We start from the raw sequence: 21,321 nt of genomic DNA, 5'->3' as shown, positions 1-21,321 counted from the left end.
ATAAATCTTGACGAAAACCTCATGTCCGCCTAAATTAGCTTCCTGGACCAGTGTGCATTGGGTGCTTGGCTCCCGCGTTGTCCTTAGGGGTATAGGAGCTACCTCCCTTGTCCGTCCCTCTTCCGGTCGCGACGGAGCGCCGAGGGTTGTTCGTCAGTTCCGGGGTGGGGTAGACGTCCGCACTGACGAGGCCTCGACTACTCGGTGGCTCCACCGGGAAAATGCGGCGGTTTGCTTCATGTTGTTTGCTGAGTGTGGGATCAATCAATTGCCCTGATGAGGAGGTGGTCGGATGGCTTTTCTGTTTGCTGTTGAGATTCGAGTTCGTTGCTGCTGTGCTGGTGGATTTTTGCCTAGTCCTCTTAACTTTCGAGTAGTTATAGCGATTAACGGAATGATGAGGGAACATTTTGTTCGTTAGTTTCTATCTCACGTGGCGTACGGATTTAAGAGAGGACTAGAACAAACAGTGTTATTTAGGAGTCTGAAATGTAGCCAGAAGCGTTTAACATCGGCTCATCCCCAGAGGAGATTTCAATGTCGGCGGTTTCTGGTGAATAATCCGACGGGGTTTCAGTTGTCCAGAGGTTTCCTGTAGGAGAGGCAGTGTTTTTTGTGCGTTTATTGCGAGATTCGTAGCTGTCGTAGTTAGCAACTTTCTTTTTCGCACTGCTTTTTTTAGCGTCCATTGCTGGCTTGGTATTGCTCAGTTCTGTGGTACTTTTTGGGACTAACAGACTGTCAGTTTTTTTGGGTATGTAAATGTCCCGGATTACAGCTATTTCCTTGTCCTTCCTGGCCAGCTCGGTTTCCAATGAACGGATTTTCTGAACTAGGTCTTTGATTGTTCCATGTTCCTTGACCAGGGTGAGCCTTTCTTGTGGCGTAAGTTTTAGTGTTGCTTCCAGCCTCGCAATCTGAGCGTCTTTGTTCTGAACATCCGCGAGTAAAGCTTCTATCTTTTCGTCCTTGCGTTTCATCTCCTTCAAAGCGTTGTCCACTTTGGCGGAAAATTCCTCAAAACGTTGCTCGTTACTAGCGGCTACAACAGAGGCGACCGATTTTGGATTATGCTTTAGATCGTACTGTCGTTTGGCCGCTGGGTACGATATTCCCATGTCTACGCGTAGATGTTGAATCTCTTCCTCCTTGACGTAAGATGGGCATTTTCTGCTTGCCAGTGGGTGATCCGTTGTATTGCACCTTCTGCAGAAAGCGGAGCTGGTACATGGATTTTCTTTGTCGTTCATGTGGTCACCGGAACAATTACCACATGTGGGTCTGTTCTGGTGTTGACAGCGAGTGCGCGTGTGACCGAAGTCCCAGCAGCAGTAGCACAGCATAGGGGAGGGGTAGAAGGGGCGGGTACGGCAACGGATCCATCCTACGTAGATATTCTCGGGGGTAAGTGTGCCTTGAATAGTGAGGATAATGGTGGGGGTATTGATAAGCTCATTCCCATTACGCCTTGTAATTCTTCTTAGTTCCTTGACACCTTGAGGCTTCAGTTCTTCCATCAGTTCGTTGTCGAAGTACACACGAGCTTCACTACAGCTGATGACGCATTTTGAAACATTGAGCACTGAGTGTTCAACGATCTTTATGGGGAAACCATCGATGAGCGCTGACATGTTTTTCAGTTTCTCGACGTGGGATTTATTCCGCAGCTTCAAAACATATGAAGCACCTCGGGATTCCGGATAGGCTCCGTCCACTTTCGCTCCTAAGTAGCTTTCAACCGATTTCCTTAAGAGAATCGGTGATTGCGGGAGGCTTCCCTGAACTGCTTCCATTCTTAACATGACTAACTGACCGTGATTTCCATTGGGATCACCCCAATCAGGAAAGAGCGGTCCAGTAAATTCTCCATCTCGACGATTAGACGGACCCACATCCCCTATGGGGAAGGGGTCAGTCCCCGACGGCATGTCGGAGGACCGATACCAACACTATTTTTGTGACACCGATCACTGAAAGATATTTTTTACCCGCACACTGCTGAAGTGATCTTCGTCGCACAGTATACCACTCACCGAGCGGTTTTTGCGTTTGATAGCGAACAAAGCCAAGCTATCCTATTGTTCGAATTTATCACACCACACAGACTGGACCGGCTTGGATCTGTTTTTGCCAGGAAATTAATTTGATTTACGCACTGCTGGGCTTTTTAATAGTCAACTTATTCAACGTTTCACTTATTTGTAGAGAGCACTTTCCGAAAACCCTTAGGAGAGCACCCCCACGGGAGATGTTCTGGGAGTTATAGGCGAAGGTATTTTACGGGAGCGATTTAATGACGCGACCGTTTGCTACAGGCATAAGCTGTCTACTGATTAAATCCAATTGCTATGTACTAGAAAAATAGTGAAAATAGGTAAAAGTGAAATGAGTGGCTTCTGTATTTGGTACTGTGATTCGACTAGATTTGGCTGCCGTGGGATCTAGGCCGAAACATATTTTTTCCGTCCGGAGAGGACAGACAATGCATAAATCCGGTGAGTTTGTTCCATTATTATTAGGCATAGTATTTTAGAATTATTTGGATTACTTAATGTTGTTTGCAGTACTTCGAAACTTATTTACGCGGATTTTTTTTTCGTTTTCCGGGGCAGGTATGTTCGTTAACGCATTCCAACATGTCAGTTGTCACAGAACTGATTTTGCACGTTTTCGCTGACGCGAAACCGTTTACGCGTTCCGGTCGGTTTAGGCAGCTAACAGCGCGTAGTACTTGCAAGATTTTTGTCCGCATACATCTTCAGAATGTGTTTTTTTATGGTTCTTTGTTTGCTTTGTTTTTTTTTTTCTTCCGAACTATCCGATGACCCTGGAGGGATCGGTTCTGCTTTGTATTTATTTCTTAGCAGAAAACTAATTGTCTTCAAAGTTGAATACACATTTTTTCTCTTTTGATTGCCAGCTACATTTAAACAACAAATTCCCTGGGTCCATCGGCAGCTTTTCAGGCGAATCCTGACCTGACATTTTACCCCTACAAACCCCCACCTCCCTAGCACTAGGGCGTCGCTGATTCGGTGGCCTCTCATTAAGTTCCTTCCCCTATTTGAAGTTACGGTAAAGATGGGCGTGGCCAAGAATAGAAATATTGATGGGCATGGTAATTTCATTCAAGATTGGTTCAAGGTTTATTCCCCAACCTTGTTCCTGAAGGCATAAGTCGTTTAAAGTGGTATCGAACCTCTGAAAATTGGCTCTACTGGCGGTCATTACCAAAATCGGTAAAAAATCATTAGGTCCAAAATTTGTCCGTCACAGCCATATTTTGGCATGTATCAAATATTTTATTTATACTCTCTGTTTAGAAGCAAGGAATTCCGTCTTAATGAGAGTTCGTGCAGATCAGAAGACAATCAAAAACTGCAGCTACTCTGTTCACTGTCATCTTTCACAATGGACCGATGCACGAGTTCACTTTTCGACGTTTGAACGGTGCCGTGTCATTTACGTGACCATGGCAACTAGTGAATTCGGCACCGCTCAAACGTCAAATTAGTGAACTCGTGCATTGGTCCATTTAAGTGTCTTGTCAGACAGAAATCTGTAATTAATACTGACAAAAATAAATATCAATGCTGTCTAGATATTTTCGCCAGCAAACAATCAATCAAGGATTTAATCCTGGGATCAGTGCTGGGAATAGTAATAGTAGTAGGCTTGAATTTAGAGAAAGGCGGCATCCACAAATTACGTAACGCTCTAGGGGGAGGGGGAGTAGCGTCAAGTGTTATGGCTCATACAAAAATTTGAAATTTTTCATACAAAAAGCGTTACGGAGGGGGTGGAGTCGAAAATTTCCATTTTTAACGTTACGTAATAAATGGACGCTGCCAAAGTTAGGTGGCTCATCCCAGTGCAGTAGTTAAAAAACGTAAATTTCATTAAATAGCCTATGTTGGTTGCCTGAATTTTCTAAATCATTGAAGGCGGGAAATTGAACATTTTTCTACATTAATTTTGGGTTGCCCTTAGCAACGGGAATTTTGCTATTTTCAAGGCTTTTTGCCTACAGCAGCGATGGGCGTGAGTTTCACTGGCTTTGCTGACTGTGATTTGCTTTGCTTGGCTACTGTAGAGCGAATTTCAAGATTTTTCTCAACCCTGCCTGGGATTCAATCCTCACATACACTTGGCATAATTCATGGCATGCCTGGATTTTAACAAAAATGCGCATGGAATAAATCCTGCTCTGGTGATTTTGAATCTCAGCAGCTCTTGGCTTGAGATTGTTCTTCCATATTGTTACGGTCCATACAAAAATTTTAAACTTTCCATACGAAAGCTGTTACGTGGGGGAGGAAGGCGGTCTAAACTTGGCAAATTTTGCGTTACGTAATATTTGAATGACCCTCAAGATGGATAAGATTTTCAACTTGGATGCTTGCTGACGGCTTTAACAACTTATTACGTGAAATACGTCGTTTGTGGAAGTCAAACTTCACTAGAAGCTGCGGTTAACCCTTTCTTTTCCACTTTTTTTTATTTTATCGACAACATGACTGTCAAAACGGCGTATCGTAAAAAACACATGTACAAAATTTGTTGCAAACAATCGAAATTATTCAAAATTACTGTTATTAAGTTTAGTGGAAATCAATAGCTGATTGCTTATCAATATTTTTTCCATTGGGTCACTTATTTCGATGATTAGTGATACAAACGAGCGTAGAAATTTATTCCAATCAATATTGAGCAAATTGTATAATTTGCATTACAGCTAGTGTTTGACGAAAATCGGTGGATAACAACGCAACAAACAATAGTGCTGAATAAAAGAGAGAAAGATTCGCTTCCACTCCAAATGTACTATGTACACAAGGCTCTAAAACCCTTTTAGAGTTTAAAAAACATAGTAGACAGTCCCCTATAGTCGCACTACTGCATTTCTACGGCCGTTTTGCTATGAATTGTTGCAAAATATTTTTTTACATGAAGGTAAGTACCATAGACACACTGCTGGATTTTGTTCAAAAAATGATTGAAATAAATAGTTTTGCTTAAAATTTAGGCTCCCTTGTACCTATAGTTAACCTATTGTTCCTATAGTAGCACAACTAAGAAAAAGTATTGTTTGTTAAACAAAATAATTTATAAAATAAGAACATTTGTTAATCATTAGAAAGCTTTGAAGGGAAAATATAAAAGTTTTGTAAACATACAGTTTTAATTAGTATTTTGCCAACGCCGTGAGGATAGTGCTACTATAGGAACAGAAATTAGGAATAGTGCTACTATAGGCACATGTGTTCCTATAGTGGCACATGCGATAACAAATACAAAAATGTGAGTTTTTGTAGTTTTCATATTTTTTCCACAAAACCAAGATAAAAACCTTCAGATGATGTAAAAATAATGTCGCTAGCATTAATGTTCGATTTTCTACGAATATTTGTTCTTAGATAAGCGGTTATTGGTACATCGACCCTTATAGTTTTAGTTTTATTACATATTTTGTAACGTTTTCGAAAAGATGAATATGTTTTGTGCCTTTTTAGAGGTATTTTCAGAAATAAAACACTCCACTATGGGCGGTTTCCATACAGACTGGCGGCCAAAAATATTTTTATCATCTCATGTCGTATATATGAGTTGTGTGATACAAATTTGATGTTTTATTTTCAAAATCAAGTTTTCGAGACTAACTTTTGAATAGGGCCTATAGCGAAAAAATAAGTTTTTTTTACTAATGATGCATATAAACCATTTATGCGATTAACGTTGTGCAAACCATTATAAATATGGGATCTTACATAGAAATGATTATATTAATGGTTTAGCAATATTCAGTTATTCTCTGAATTATTTTTTAGCTGTTTTTCATGAAAAATGGTTAAACATATAGGAAAAATTCAAAAAGTCCTAATGAAAAAAGTGCAATTTTGTGCAGCTGGGATGTGTAAAGCTTCGATATAAAATCAAATTTTTTTTTCAGTTTACTCCCCACATTTTGCCGACTTAAAGTACGAATTTTTATTTCATTTTTTTTTTCTAAGATAGCTTTTTGAATAAGCTTTTGGGCAGTGTATAAAGATCTGTATGAAATATTATGATTATGCAGTATATTGTATTCAATATGTAGGCTTGTGTTTTCACTGAAATCTTTATTTTTCTTAAAAACTCTAACTTTGACATACTGTATCAATTAAACTATAAAATATCTTGCTCTGATATTCCAGAAATATCTTGATAAAAGTGTTTACTATGGAATGTTTAACCAGAAAAACCTATCAGAACAAGTCATTTTTTCGATTATTGGCCACCTGGTCGCCCATAGTGCACTCAAAAGGGTATTTATCTCATTTATTGTTCGATTGAAAAATAAATAAATTATGCTTACAACACGGGTAGTCATACATGTTTATTGGTTTGAATGATTTGGTAGTTTTTTAATAATAATAATAATATAATAATACCCTCGAAGAAGAGTTTTATTAACTAAATATAACTTTACAAATTTTGCAAAATTAAAAGTATAAATTTTTGATATCAACATTGATATTTCATTGATTCCACAATTCCTGCTCTGTGTAGCGTCCAAGTCCTAGTGATTATTTCGCAATCACCTCCACCGGGATGACCTTATTCGTTGTCGTTGTCGAATGATGTGCTGGACCTCGGTGCCACAAAGACACAATATAATGAGCGTGTTGCGTTGTATGGCGGCGTTCGTTATTTTTCTGACCGACCCATCAATGGCGATGCGATAGTGCGTTGTCATTTGGATCACATTCAAATGATGAAGCAGATATCAATTTATAACGTTCCCATTAGCGATGACCCAAACAGTACCATACAAGTCGAAGCGTAAAAAAGTAGACAATTTCTACCACTCCGAGAACGCTGAAACCAAGGAATAGACCTGCCGTTCCACCGATAGATACTGTTCGATTAGAAGAAAAAAGCATTGGGTGTTCATTATTGTTATCGGATCAAATATTTGCATGGAAATAATGAGTTTGGATCGATGGTAGATGATTACACATTAGGTCGCGGTTTATTTTTAGAAAGTCCTCAAAACGTTATATTCGTGTGTTCTTCTGAATAAAAAATCGTTTAATAAGATAGTCTTCCAAATTTAATATAAAAGTATTGAAATTCAGAGGTAACGTAAACAACTTAAAGGAATATTTTTAAATATGACTCTTAGTGAAGTGTGCATATAAAACTACTATTATTTAAAATTAGTGCTTGTTTTTCTGCATTCCACGAAAAAAAAACTTTTCAAAACTGTTTGAATAAAACATATAGGTAGTTGAAAATCGTTTTGATTTAGTACCTCTTATATCCAGAATCCAGAAAGCCGTGGCTCTTGTAAATATTGTTAATTCTCTCTTTTCCATGGTAGCCCCAGAGCTCCATTGATTGTTGACAATCTTGAGACATACAGAATCGGATTAACCTGTATAGGCCTGAGTGAAATAAAAATGCTAAAACCCTCAGCGCTCAGCGAATACTTAACTGATTCCAATATTTTTTTTATCAGTATACTGGCCCACAAATCTAGTTTCTAGAAGTGGCCAAAGGAACTCGGGAATATTTTTGTGGCCGGAATTATTCCGGTGTCTGGTAAAAAAGTGCTATATTTTGGGACATGCCATGTTATCTTCATTTAATTGCAATGGCAGTCATTTTAATTCGCATAAATCATAAGGATCTGATATTCAACATTTAAAATGAAGATGTTTGCACCATTTAGAATTTGTCGTATGCAGCCAATTGGACTTAAGGTGAAGATGCAACGAAGCCAAACCTCGAATATTCAAGACCCAGGGTGTCTACTACCTGGAAAAACCTGGAAAACCTGGAATTCTCAGGGAATTTTATTCAACCTGGAAAAACCTGGAATTCTCAGGGAATTTTGGCTACACTCAGGGAAATTATTTTGAAACAGTAATAGATGGTAGAATATGTGGTTTTTGTAACAAAAAATCTCCTCAACCATAAATTTTGTCGGCTGCGCCGCTATCAAAACGCTGAACATGTCAGTCCTTTTAACGATTTTTAATTAATCAATATAAAACATGTTTAGACAAGAATTTAGAACTAGGTTGTCAAATTGGTAAAATCACGTACAGTTCCAGTTGGGTATCGTTCATGAGCAGTTGATAAGTTAAAAACTTAAAAAAAAAATACAAAATTGGTTTTTCGCCTATTATACAAAATAAATAAACACCTGGTGCAAAATTCTAGAGGCTTCAGAGAAACCTACAAAACCTATTAGACGACTATTCCACAAGCTCCTAATTATATTTTTCTCATGTCTTCAGAATGCTTCAGGATTTCTAGTAATTTCTCAAGTGATTTCTTTTTGAATACTTTCATATTTTTTTCAGGGATGCTACATGAGATTTTTCAATGGATGCTTAGAAGAACTTCTTAAGGATTTGGTCCAAAAATCTTAAAGCGCTCTAACGCTTCCACAAAAGTTTATTCGTTTCGACACTTTTCCACAAAAACCTATAATAATTCCTAAGCCGATTTTTTCATTTATTATAAGGATTTTTTTTTGAATATTCATCCTCGATTACTTTAACGAATTGCTTAAAAAATTCTTCAGGTGTCATTCGATGATGTCTATTATAAACTTTTCAATAAACTCCTCGAAAAATTTGTTTCTAGGATTCCTCCAGAAGATTTTCTTGGTATGTCTCCCATCAACATATTGTTGCTGCTTTGATATTTCAATTATTTTCTTCAAAACGTCTTGTATTGAACATTTAGGAGGTCTTTTAGAGATCCTCTAAGGAATTCAAGGAAGTCGTACTTAGAACTCACAAGGAAGTCGTACTTATTAGAACACACTTTCAAAATTCAACGCAGATTTTTTTTTTCAAAACAATCTAAACAAATTGCTTGAAATTTTGATAAATAACCAGAAAATATATAAAGTTTTCAATAAAAATTGTTCAAAAAGCAAAATGGAGGAATAACTGTATGAATTTTTGAAGATACTCTAAACGGAAATGCTGGAGAAAGTCCTAGAGAAATTATTGGAATAATTTTTGAATGGATGATTTTTTGGATGAATTATTTAGAAAGCTCATGAAAAAATTTCAAAACAAACTCCTGAAGAGATCTGCGGAGTAATACGTGTAAGAAATATATAGTAAATCAAGCTGTTATACTGGTAATGTCATGAGAAATTCCAAAAAGGCCCTTAGAATCATACATATAAAAATGTCTGTTCAATGTAGCAATCAAACTCTCATCTCGTGCTTCCTGTGAGGTATCTCTCATTATTCATAATATATGTATGGTCTTGTTCTTTTTAACTTGAAGTGTCTAAAGTAATTATTTCTAATACCATCATATCATACTACCAGCCTTAATATCCCCAGAGAAAAAATGCAAAAAGCTCTCCAGAAAAATATTGTGGGTACGTCAATGAAGTCCATACATCTGAATCCCATTTTAAGAGAAAGGATATGAGAAAGGCCCTTTCAGATCATTGGATAAACATTCTTGATTTTTTTTCCTAGATAAATTTATTTTCGAAGATACTTTTCATTTGAAAAAACAGGTTTTTATTCATCTTAAATTAACTATTTGTATGTTTTGGAAAATTTCTTTAACCTGTAATTATTTTTTGAAACCTGGAAAACTCAGGGAATTTCATTTCTGTAAATGAGTAGACACCCTGTCAAGACCACAAATCTAGAGAACCAGACAACCGTTTGCTCTGAAAATTTAACTCACTGGTCACCAGCAGCGAGTGACCAGTGAGTTTAATTTTCAGCACAAACAGTTGTCTGGTTCTCTGGATTTGTGGTCTCGAAAATTCAAGGTTAGGCTTCGATGCATCTTTACCTTGATGCTCTAAAGAACCGGCTATATATTTGGTGGATACTAAACCTTTTCAATTCTCAAAAATTAGAGATCAAATATAATAGTTCACTAAAATGCGTTCCAATAAGCTTGGCACAGATGTATAGATACAAAAATGGTCATTTCTAGAATCAATCAAATGTAGGACATATGGTTAACCAATTCAACCGTTACTTAAAAGGTTTACGCTGATGCGTTTTTCTTAAAATTAAAGTGACCACATTATAGCCGATTCCGGAGATTATCTGTAACTTGAAATTTGCCTGCAGGGTGTCCGCAAATTATCCGAACAGCAAAATATTGGAAAGATGATTTCGCATTGAAAACAATGAAAAATCAATGTCTATGTACCATGACCCCACAGTTATGGATCAAATAGTGTGGAGTCCTACCTATAAAATTGAATAAAACGACATAGAAAACGTAAAATTGTAATTAAAAAGCACGAATTGAATCGTTTCAAATTGGAACTTCGGTTAGTAAACTATTTTGAGTGTAATATTTACATAGGATTGCATAAAAATTCAAAATTGTATCGGTTTCTGAAAACCATATTATGGATCAATTTTCATATTACGGATCAAATTGTGACATATTACGGATCAGTGCGCAAAATCAAGAGATTTTTAACTCAATGCATCTATATTGCATGATTTGGCGAAAGTTAACAATGTGTCACATATTACTGCTAAAAAAGCAGTGTTAGAGCTGGAAACAAGGGTAAAATGCCTTTTTTTGTGATACTGCATTGTAGTAACTGAGACATGAACTGTTTTCGCTCCACACCAAGTTTTAAAAAAATTACAAACGTTGATGTTTTATTGGTTTTATCCCTAGTGCTATTATTGTCTGAAAATGTCGAACCCAATGCTTTAAATGGCGGACATCTACATTCTTTTTAAGTGATCCATAACCGTGGTAAACAATAATTTCCTGGTCCATATCATGGGGTTAGAAGTGCTAATATTCGGTATTTAGAATCAACAATCAAGAAAAATGTTTTCCAAAGATGAGTTCATACTAAATCAAAGCGAACGAGCATGTTTTATGCAATAACTTTTGAATTTTACCACCTGTGGAAGCTTATGAATGCTGCCGGCACTTCTTACAGAAAACGACCATATAATGATAGCTGTGTGGTACCAACTAAACATTTGTCAAAAACACCGTTATTTAGCGTATGAATGTTGTGCTTAACATTGCAAATGGTAGAAGACAAATAGAATGAGATGGGAAAAATATGTTTAACGTCGACGTTCATGTTTTAAGCGAGTTATCCGATATTGAACGCCAAAGTGATCCGTAACTGTGTGGGCATGGTACCTTTTATAATTCATCTATATGTTAACACAAAATACAACTTCAAAAAAAAATCGAAATGATTGTTTGTTACTGAGATAGGCAAATTTAAATTTTTCGGAGACGTTTTTCCTGAGGGCCGCTAGTCATACTGAAGATGTGGTATCCCTAAAACCTACAAGAGATGAATCCAAATGTCCTATTATTATTTGAAGTAATCTATAGGTTAGTGGCTTCAAGTTAGACTGGAAATAGAAATTGTGCGGTTCAAATCCAGTGAGTTCTATGGACATTTCTCTTCCGTCATAAAGCTCGGAAAACAGCTCCCTTTAAGACACCTCAATATTTTTGGGATGGTTTTGCAATTATTTAAAATCGGAAATGTGTCAAACTTACTTCTTAAGAATAAATATAATAAGCCAATGTTTAAAACCATACAATAATATTGAATTTATTATGCTTGATTGTTTAGAGCTATGTCTTCTAAGTTTGTACGGATAATTTACGGACACCCTGTATCTACAGTGGCACAGAAGCACAGTACTCTTTTCACCGTTTTCACCCGACCTGACCGAGATACCCACCAGAATAACTCCGGCCATGGGAATACACTCCCGAGTTCCTTTGGACACTTTTATAAACTAGATACATATGTGTACCTGTACATTGCCAAAAAGTAATAGAAATCCGTTGAGTATTCGCTTAGCGGTGAGAGCTTTGATATTTTTTCTTTCACTCAGGCCTATACGGGTTAATACTTTTCAATAGTTACATTATGATTACTTACTCGTCAGATTAATCCGAACAATCATTTTACTATTGAAAAACAACTCATTCAAACTGATTTCGTAAAATTTAGCCAATTTTAAACATTGTTTGTTCGGACACGCGAATGAAAATTTTGTATGATTATTCCCTTTTTCATATGATATGACTTACCAAGCAGATCGGTAAAGGTAAACAGCACTTGTCGACTAAAACGAATTAGTGGATACTTTTTCATCAAAACAAGACCACCATTACTACCTAGCAGTTTTCGAGTACCAATAAGAACCTGAAAATAGAAAAATGCCAATCCTTATTATTTTAATTATTTTCCTTATGATTCTGTCAGTTTTACAGCTTGATGGGCTTGGATAGCTGTAGCGCTAAAAGCGTGGGGACGTAACGCCAGAAAGAAGAAGAAGCGCTAAAAGCGTTACAGCTATTAATTGATCGTGGGTTCGAATCCCGCTGTTGAGTCGAGAAGCAAGTTTTGTCCTAGTTGGGACGTAACGCCAGAAACTCGAAAAAAAAAACATTGATAACATTCCTCAGTAGTCTTGCAATCGAATATGGATTTTTATGGACTTGAGTCTAAACCAAAATCTCCACAAGCGTCAAATTGTATGAAAATTAAAAGTAAAATATTTTTTTGTTGTATTTCCAACTCACCTGAGTTCTCTCGATAATGACTTTCGAGTCTACACAATTTTGTTCACAGTAGCAGTTAATCGAGTCGTGGTTAGGCCCTCCTCGGAACTCTAAGAACAGCTCTTTCAACGGTGGGAAGCATAACTTGAGAGTACGGTAGTGGCACACGGGTTTCGGTGGTTTCACTGAAACAAGAGGTAGGATGATACGATTAGTAAATGGTAACTCTTCATAAACAAAATTTGCACTTGCACCACTTTAACTTCAATTTTAAACATTTCAAAAAACAAGCGAAACTCATTGGATTTGTCGAAAAGTTTCCTAGAAAGCATCATGTTTTGGCAAATATTTTTTGGTCTGCCATCTCAAAATTCCTAATCTGGTCCAAACATTTTGAAGGGGGTGGATACAACAAGAAAAAATCAAATTTGTATCAACCTAAGTAAAATATAATTATTTCAATGTTTGTTTGACTGTTCATCGCTCACTCAGCAGGAGCAAGTGTTGTGACAAATGAAATACGTTAACAATAAAAAAGCTTACAAATAAAAAAGGCGTCATTTTGAATACGTTGAATCGTTCAGGTAACAAAATGAACGTTTATTTGCATTATTTCAAGGTACCATGGGTTTCAACGAATGTCTTCGGCATGCGTAGCGTGAATATAAATTACATGTAAATCATTAAGGCCGTAACTTCAAAGCTGTTTGGAAGGCATAAATGTATCCCAATGGCGTTCAAGATATTTTCGAGGATCTATGAATCACGTGAAATTTATTTCGCAAACTAACCCCACAATAATTTTTGGTTTCAGGATTCAGGATTTCAGGTACACTCCGACCACTTTTACGACCTTTATTGGAGGGTCGAAAAAGAATCGGTCGTAAAAAAAATGTTATGTTATGTTTTATGGTTATATTTTTGAAAAATGTAACGTCTAGCTGTGGATATAATGATTCGAGATATTCGGCTAAATTGAAGCAAGAGCTATCCAAAATGGTCGTTTAAGCTTTTATATTATGACAAAATATGACAAGTCTGCTCGATTGTTATCAAAATAGCCAATTACACAGCGTAACAAAAATGGGAATAATTGTTAAACACATGAAGTTTGAATTCTGCGGCAAATGGAGCGAATAAATAGTCACACAAGCTGGCAAACTTGCACGCAAGTTGGTTGAAATATTCAAATTTAGCATTTTCAACTATCAATATCTCAAAAACTAGACGTGCAACGATATTTTTGAATCTTCAAATTTAAGCAGAATATAAAAATAGAACGCTCAGCCAGATAAGAAAACTTTTCAACTGTATTCCAGTTTTTCATGAAGAGTTCCAAATCATATAGTAGCTGGAAACACTGCTCAAGTGAAATCTACATATTTTTTGTTTCTGTTCGGGATAAACCATTGCGACCAGTTTTCTTTGATCTTTTGTGGTATACCCGTGTCCTTTGTTTAGTGCATGTCGTTCTACTTCATTACTATTGACAAAATAATTAAGTAGTCGTTTTTTAATCAATCATCATCATTTAGAAAACTATACTGCTATTTATATCTTTTGGAGAAAACAGTTTGTCACCATTAAACTCTTTGATGGTTGAATGATACTGATTTTGATCATGTATCGGTACTTTAGCGTATCAAATATTTGCTTCTACTTATGAGGTTCAAAGTAGTTTTTTTTTGTAACTGTGAACAAGTTTCATCGCATAAGACATTTAGATTCCTTGAAACAAGAAGCTTATTTTAGAAGGTAGAAGATCTGCTACTCCACTGATTCGGAGTCGTTTATCTCCTAGATATCGGAAGATAACCACTTGAACTCGGAAAAAATTGTCTCATGAATTGAAACCAGCCTTGGATGCTGATTGAGTCCACTTCGATCGACTCATCATCTACGAAAAATAGGTGGGCCTTAGTGGCTTGTTACTCTCCTATACTCTTCCGACCGTAACTATTAGTATTAACAAGGACAGATACAACAAGAGTACAATATGGTATATCTTACCACGTAACGCACCTCGAAAAGGTAACGCGTTACGGGAAGAAATCTACAATGCTAAATACACCAAATTTTCTGCTCGTTATTTGAGTCGAATCTTAAGTTTTAGTTGAGAACTTGGACGGAATGGGCGCTTTTTCGAACTTGCACTATACGAACCTTGAGGGATAAACATGTAACTTTTGTAACATATGATATCTCTTGATAGTCTTGATACTGATTATTTGGAAGCTTATTGCCTTTCCGAAGAGTTGGTCAGTAGCTCACAGGCTTACATGTAGTGGTCATTCAGATACGGAATTCTGCCATCGCGCTGCCTTCTAGTGTGCATGGATTTTTTGTTTTGCTGATATCTCAGGATCTTGATTACTTAGAAAGAGTAGTTCAGTAGTTCAGTAAGTCATGGTCTATTATTGTTCGAGCTGGTTGATTCAAAACTTTGAGCATGAAACATTTGTTTTGCAGATATCTCAGAAGCCTGACCACTTAGATAGATGGCGTTTTCGACCAAGTTGTTACGGTTGTCCCCGTTTCTTCCCTCACAATATTTCAAAATTTTCTGTTTATCATGTTATTCATTCGTGAATAATCTGATCGCCGGAAATTTTTGAATTACCTTCAAATCTCAAGTCTGCACAGTGGGCCTGGCCATTTTAATATTTGTATCAAATCATTGATATGCTGCAAATATTAATGCTGACAAGAAAATACTGGAAGAAATTTCAGTATTTCCAGGATGCTTTTCAATATTGGCTGTGCAGGCACTTAGAATATAATAGAATAGATTAACACAAACAACTAAAAATGTCACTTATACATCCAGAATGTCCAAATAGACCGAACAGTTTTAATTCGTTTGAACAGTGTGTTTATAATGTTTCACATAATATGGCAAAACTTGGTCTTTTGTAATCAAAACCGGAATTCTGAAACTGGACCAGATTTGCTTCTAATTATCATCTTTTGTTGAGTAAATGTGATCTTATGTGCCACAGTTAGGAAAACATCATAAGATTTGGGTTTGTTCTTCGGAATCGCAAACCAAGAGTTCCGGCCTCCTATTTCCGAACATGTTAAATGGTTGAGTTATTATTGTGGTTCAACAGTGTTTTACATAAGACCGCAAGACTTTATACATTATCTTATACGATGACATCAATACATTCGAAATATATTGAAATTCTATCAAGAATCATTGGTGGAATAGAGTGTGTACACTACATTTCCAGCCGAGTATCCGGATTGGCCACAGGTTTCCAAATTTATGTGGATGCATTTGAAGGTGCAACTAATCCCCTGCACAAAACTGTTATGAATTAGTATGTTGAGTCGAAAGATATGAGCAAAAGAGTGCAGCAGAGTCTACGCCTTTTAGGGGTTGGGGGCTATCATTCTTTGAGCCAAGAGATTCGAAATTTTGCCTTCAGAGTTTTGAAAATACCAAATAAGACACGTGTTTTTGGCTTCCGGTAAAAAAAAAGGAGGGGAGGGGGGAGTTTGAGAGGGAGACACCATACACTTGTTAGCACAACTAATACCTTTGATTTTAAAGAAAATGTGTTTTTAAAATCAATAAGATATAGAACATTTCATAGTAAAATAGATCATATTTTTTTACGGATTAAAGGAGACGCATGGTTTTTCATACTATGGAGAAGAGATACGAACAAATTGTATTCCACTTCAACCTACCGTTATTCGGATAGAAGTGCGGTATGCAACCACAATTTTCAAACGCAATCTTTAAGCGGCATTCCTGCAAACAAATTCCTTTCGTGTAGATATTGAAGTGAGTCAGATTTGATTCGGGAAAGAACCGGCAACCACGCTGTGATACCGTCGTGTGCCTGCCAAAAAAAAAGAAAGGAAAAATACAACAAAATGATTGATTTGCAAGCATTTCGCTTGAATATTCATTGCACTTCTCGCCAACGAGCTCCAATTATTTCATTTCCAGCAAGCTTTCATATTTCCAAATTACATTAAGCATGATGATAGACTCTGACAGGAGAGGGACTAATGGCTTATTACTGCATCTCTGGTTGGCGCTACGGAGAGTTATAATCCAGCTTTTTCATTTTTCACGGCATCCAATTTGGCTCCATGAAGTGCCCGATTTCGTCGCGGTGGATTGTGGCTCTCTCTCGAAATGAAGCTTCATTTTTGAGTTTTCGCGTTCCGAATGCACAATACGCGCTAATTGCACTCCACGAGTTTCCCATTGGTAGTTAGAGGTTAGTTAGTGCCGGGGGCAGAAGACAAGAAAGGGTTTTTTTTGACGTGAAAAGGTTTCGCGAGAAAGCACCACCAGACAGACGTGCAGGAGCCAAAGGGCATAAAGGCAAATGCTTTTTGCTTTGTGCGTTTTGCACAAACACATTTCGCAAAGCAGGTTAAAACCTCAAAGTAGTGGCGGAACACTGCAATCGCCCGGCTTCGTTTATGTTGCCGGGATAAAAGGCACGTTGACTCCGGTGCAGGAGTTCTCAAATCATGAGTTGTCTTCTGAATTGTGTAGGAAACTGATTTGAAAAGATAACAAATGGGAAAAAGGTTTTCAGCCTTATTCATATTCCGAGGACTTAAGGTTTATAGTGAATTTGAACGTAAAGAACTTTGAGTGTTTTTTTTTTGCTAAAAATAGTTAGAAAAAGCCATGTGTACGGAATATGAGTCATGCATGAAATTATTTGTTGTTTTAAGGTGAAGATGAATCGAAGCCAAAGTTCAAATGTTCAAGAGCACGGATCCGGAGAACCAAACATCCTTCTTCTTCTTGGCATTAACGTCCTCACTGGGACAGAGACTGCTTCTCATTTTAGTGTTCTTATGAGCACTACCACATTAATTAACTGAGAGCTTTATAATCTAATCTAAGTGCTTGCACAGCCAATATTGAAAAGCATCCTGGAAATACTGAAATTGCTTCCAGTATTTTCTTGTCAGCATTAATATTTGCAGCATATCAATGATTAATTTTGATATAAATACTAAAATGGCCAGGCCCATTGTGAAGACTGCAAAGTTGCCATTTTCGCATTCGTATATCGTGTGTCAGGTACGATGATACTATATGCCCAGGGAAGTCAAGGAAATTTCCATTACGAAAAGATCCTGGACCGACTGGGAATCGCACCCAGACACCTTCAGCATGGCTTTGCTTTGTAGCCGCGGACTCTAACCACTCGGCTAAGGAAGCCCCCACCAGCTAGTGACCAATCGAATAAGTTTTCAGCTTAAACGGATGTTTGGTTCCCCAGATCCGTGCTCTTGAAAATTACAAGTTTGGCTTCGATTCATCTTCACCTTAAAAAAAGAAAAGACCGATTCCGAAGTTTTGTCCGTTCCAAAAAGACTCGTATTCCGAAGTTTTGTATGGAGATTTCGTCGAAACATTAATTTGAAATATATCAATAAGTTTCCTGGAGAGGATGGTTATTTGAATCTGCAGTTTAATGTCCTTAACGCTAATTTGAACTATAGGAGTTGTAAGAACTACAGTTGACTCTCCATAACTCGATATTTAAGGGACCATCAACTTATAGAATTATCGAGTTAGAGAACATACCGATACCAAAAATTCTAAAATCAAAGGTTCAAATTTTTATATTTCCAATACTTTTATGACCACTTCTGTAAGCAAACAATACTATTTTGTTGATAGCATTTTGAAAAAATATTTTTGGGAACTTATTTCAAAATGCTCGAAAAATCCCTTCTTTTACTAAAAAATATGTTTTGATGATAATTGGATTTCGGTTTTCAGTCACGAATTAAGTGTTGGCAATGATTTAAAATAATCAACGCTTAATTCGTGACTGAAAGCCGAAATCCAATTATATATTTTATTTTTATTTTTATGTTATTTTTAACTTTTATTACATCTTGCAAGTCCTTTATTCACTGCCAAACAAGAAATGGTCCATGTTTCCCTGTATAAAAAGGCGTTTTTAGATGGATATCGAGTTATGGAGGGAAATTTTCCTCCCAATGTGTTCGGAATATGATACAGAAGCAATTGAAGCAAAATATTGCTCCATACTTCTGAGTAAAACTAATAGGAAAACATATAAAAAAATCTTATTTTTATCAATACACTCAATAGTTTACAGTTTAAATTTGCAGAGATAAATTTTTTCACAAATTTCGGCTTACTCAGGCTCATTAAATGCATTAGAAGTCTTTGAGCTTTAAGTATACGGACTATGAATCAAAACGGTATGTAACCTACTTCGTAATAAATGTCTATCTCTGAATTTAAATCATAAATTCTTACATTGTACAAAGCATTTCGTTATCGAAATTCGTCTATTTCGGTTTGAGAACGAACATAGAAATAAAATTAACGAATCATTCGTAAAAACAAAAGGAATTTTCAGACCTTTAATGCATTCTAAGAAATCGGTTCGTGCATTTACAAAAGATACGAATGGCTGGGATAAAATAAAGAATCTACGAAAGATAGTTACGAAACCATTTCGTTGCAGAAAACGACAAATGTTTTCGTTAAACAAATGATCAGTTTTGTAATATTTAACAATGCTCGAGTATTTTTCAAACCGCCGCATGCAATCAGCCCGCGTTCAAACAAACTAAATAGTTTGTACGACGTTTTTGTACCAGTGTAATATCGAATAGAGTTTTGTTTTGATTCGTAGTTAAGGTGATTATAAAATGAAGTTTTATTTTTTATTTTCAAGTGCACAAGACTGGAGAATCTGGCAACAGTTCGCGTTGAAAATCAAGCAAATTGCTTGCTTGCTGGTGGTGATCAATGGGATAAATTTTCAACGCGGATCGCTGTTTGGTTCTCAAGTCTTGTGCTCTTGAAAATTTGAGATGTGGCTTCATTCAAATGTTGCGAGCTTCAAATGGTCGACCGACAATGTCCTTATTAGCAAACAAATTGATTGGATCTCGTAAATATCGTACCCCGGTTGTTAAGCCCGGCTCTCCGCATAACATACCTTCTAGCGCAATATTGAACAACAGGCACGAAAGTCTATCACCTTGTCGTAGTCCCCGGTGGGATTCATACGAACTGGAGTATTCGCCTGAAACCTTGACACAATTTTGCACACCTTCCATCGTTGCTTTTATCAGCCTCGTGAGCTTTCCGGGAAAGCTGTTCTCGCCCATGATTTTCCATAGATCTACGCAATCGATACTATCGTATGCCGCCTTGAAATCGATGAAAAGGTGATGCGTTGGGACTTGGTATTCACGACATTTTGGAGGATTTGCCGTACAGTTAAGATCTGGTCCGTTGTCGATCGGCCGTCAACGAAGCCGGCTTGATAACTTCCCACGAACTCGTACAGGTGACAGACGACGGAAGATGATCTGGGATAATACTTTGCAGACAAATTTTCAGCCTCTTCGGGCCCATCTTTGTGAGTTAAGCTCCGATATCATCCTTACCTGCAGCTTAATTGTTCTTGAGCTTAACCTCTCTCACTGGCCCCCACTGGTTGGTTTCCATCGCCCGCAGTACTGACGAAGGCATTTCCTCCATTGTCTCATCCTTCATTGCCTGTGCTTTCAGCGTCATTCAGGTGTTCGTCGAAGTACTGCTTCCACCTTTCGATCACCTCGCGTCCGTCCGTCAAGATGCTCCCATCCTTATCCCTGCACATCTCCGCATGTGGCACGAATCCGTTGCGGGATGCGTTGAGCTTCTGATAGATCTTAAGTGTTTCTTGAGACCGGCACATCTTCTCGCACTCCGTCTCCTCCAGGCTGTGTTTTTTTCTGCCGTTGCCGTTTCCGTCTATAACGTTCCACGTTCTGTCGTGTCCCTTGCTACAGCTTGGCCGCCCACGCTACATTCCGTCGGGCTTCATCTAGCTCACCCTCTTCCGGTAATGTAGCCTCGAGGTGCTGCTCGTACGCAGCTGCGACATCCGGTTGCTCAAGCCGCTCTAGGTCATACCGGGGCGGCCGTCGGTACCGTATGTTGTTAACGACGGAGAGTTTTGGGCGCAGTTTAACCATCACCAGATAATGGTCAGAGTCGATGTTAGGTCCTGACGTCGATAATGTCGGAGAAGTGCCGACCATCAATCAGAACGTGGTCGATTTGCGATTCTGTCTGCTGTGGTGAGCTGGCCATATTCTTGGAGGCGGCAAAATCAATTAGTCGTAAGCCGTTCTCGTTCGTCAGCCGGTGGGCGCTGAACTTTCCAATCGTCGGTCTGAATTCCTCCTCCTGGCCAACCTGAGCGTTTAGATCTCCTATGATGATTTTGACGGCGTGGCTTGGGCAGCTGTCGTATTCGCGTTCGAGCTGCGCGTAAAAAGTGTCTTTATCATCATCAGTGCTTCCGGAGTGAAGGCTGTGCACGTTTATTATGCTGAAGTTCAAGAACCGGCCTTTGATCCTCAACTTGCACATTCCCTTATTGATCGGCCACCACCCGATCATGCACCTCTGCATATCACCCATCATTATAAAAGCTGTTCCCAGCTCGTGAGTGTAGCCGCAGCTCTGGTAAATGTAATGGTTACCTCTAAACGTTCGCACCATTGATCCCTTCCAACACACTTCCTGCAACGCTACTATGCCGATTCCGCGGTCCCTTAGCACATCGGCGAATATGTGTGTACTCCCGATGAAGTTGAGAGATTTATAGTTATACGTACCGAGCTTCCAATCGCTAGTCCCTCTACGTCGCTGTGGTCTACGCCGATTGTCCCGGTTCGTATTGACCAACCAAATGTAGTTCCTTTGCTTACTCGAACGAGCAGAAATTTGAATATTTT

The 21,321-nt window shown here is 37.8% G+C and overlaps 1 protein-coding gene across 2 annotated transcripts in view; it reads right to left on the bottom strand.

The window, feature by feature from the left end:
- Positions 1-6,524: 6,524 nt before the first annotated feature.
- Positions 6,525-21,321, bottom strand: part of LOC5573493 (pickpocket protein 11) — a 39,451-nt gene continuing 24,654 nt past the window's right edge. Inside the window, exons 5-8 of one of the 2 annotated variants that reach the window (XM_021845723.1) lie at positions 16,252-16,406; positions 12,577-12,740; positions 12,082-12,196; positions 6,525-6,898 (exon numbers count right to left, since the gene is read on the bottom strand). In XM_021845723.1, coding sequence (XP_021701415.1) covers positions 6,786-6,898; positions 12,082-12,196; positions 12,577-12,740; positions 16,252-16,406 — 547 coding nt within the window. In that variant the 3' untranslated portion in view covers positions 6,525-6,785. The remainder of the gene's footprint in view (positions 6,899-12,081; positions 12,197-12,576; positions 12,741-16,251; positions 16,407-21,321) is intronic. The other variant, XM_021845722.1, reaches the window with a different exon arrangement.

Source organism: Aedes aegypti, chromosome 2 (genome assembly GCF_002204515.2).
Source record: "Aedes aegypti strain LVP_AGWG chromosome 2, AaegL5.0 Primary Assembly, whole genome shotgun sequence".
NCBI classification, from domain to species: Eukaryota; Metazoa; Arthropoda; class Insecta; order Diptera; family Culicidae; genus Aedes; species Aedes aegypti.
Note: the sequence above shows the minus strand (reverse complement) of the source record. Positions and strands in the feature narration are given on the sequence as shown.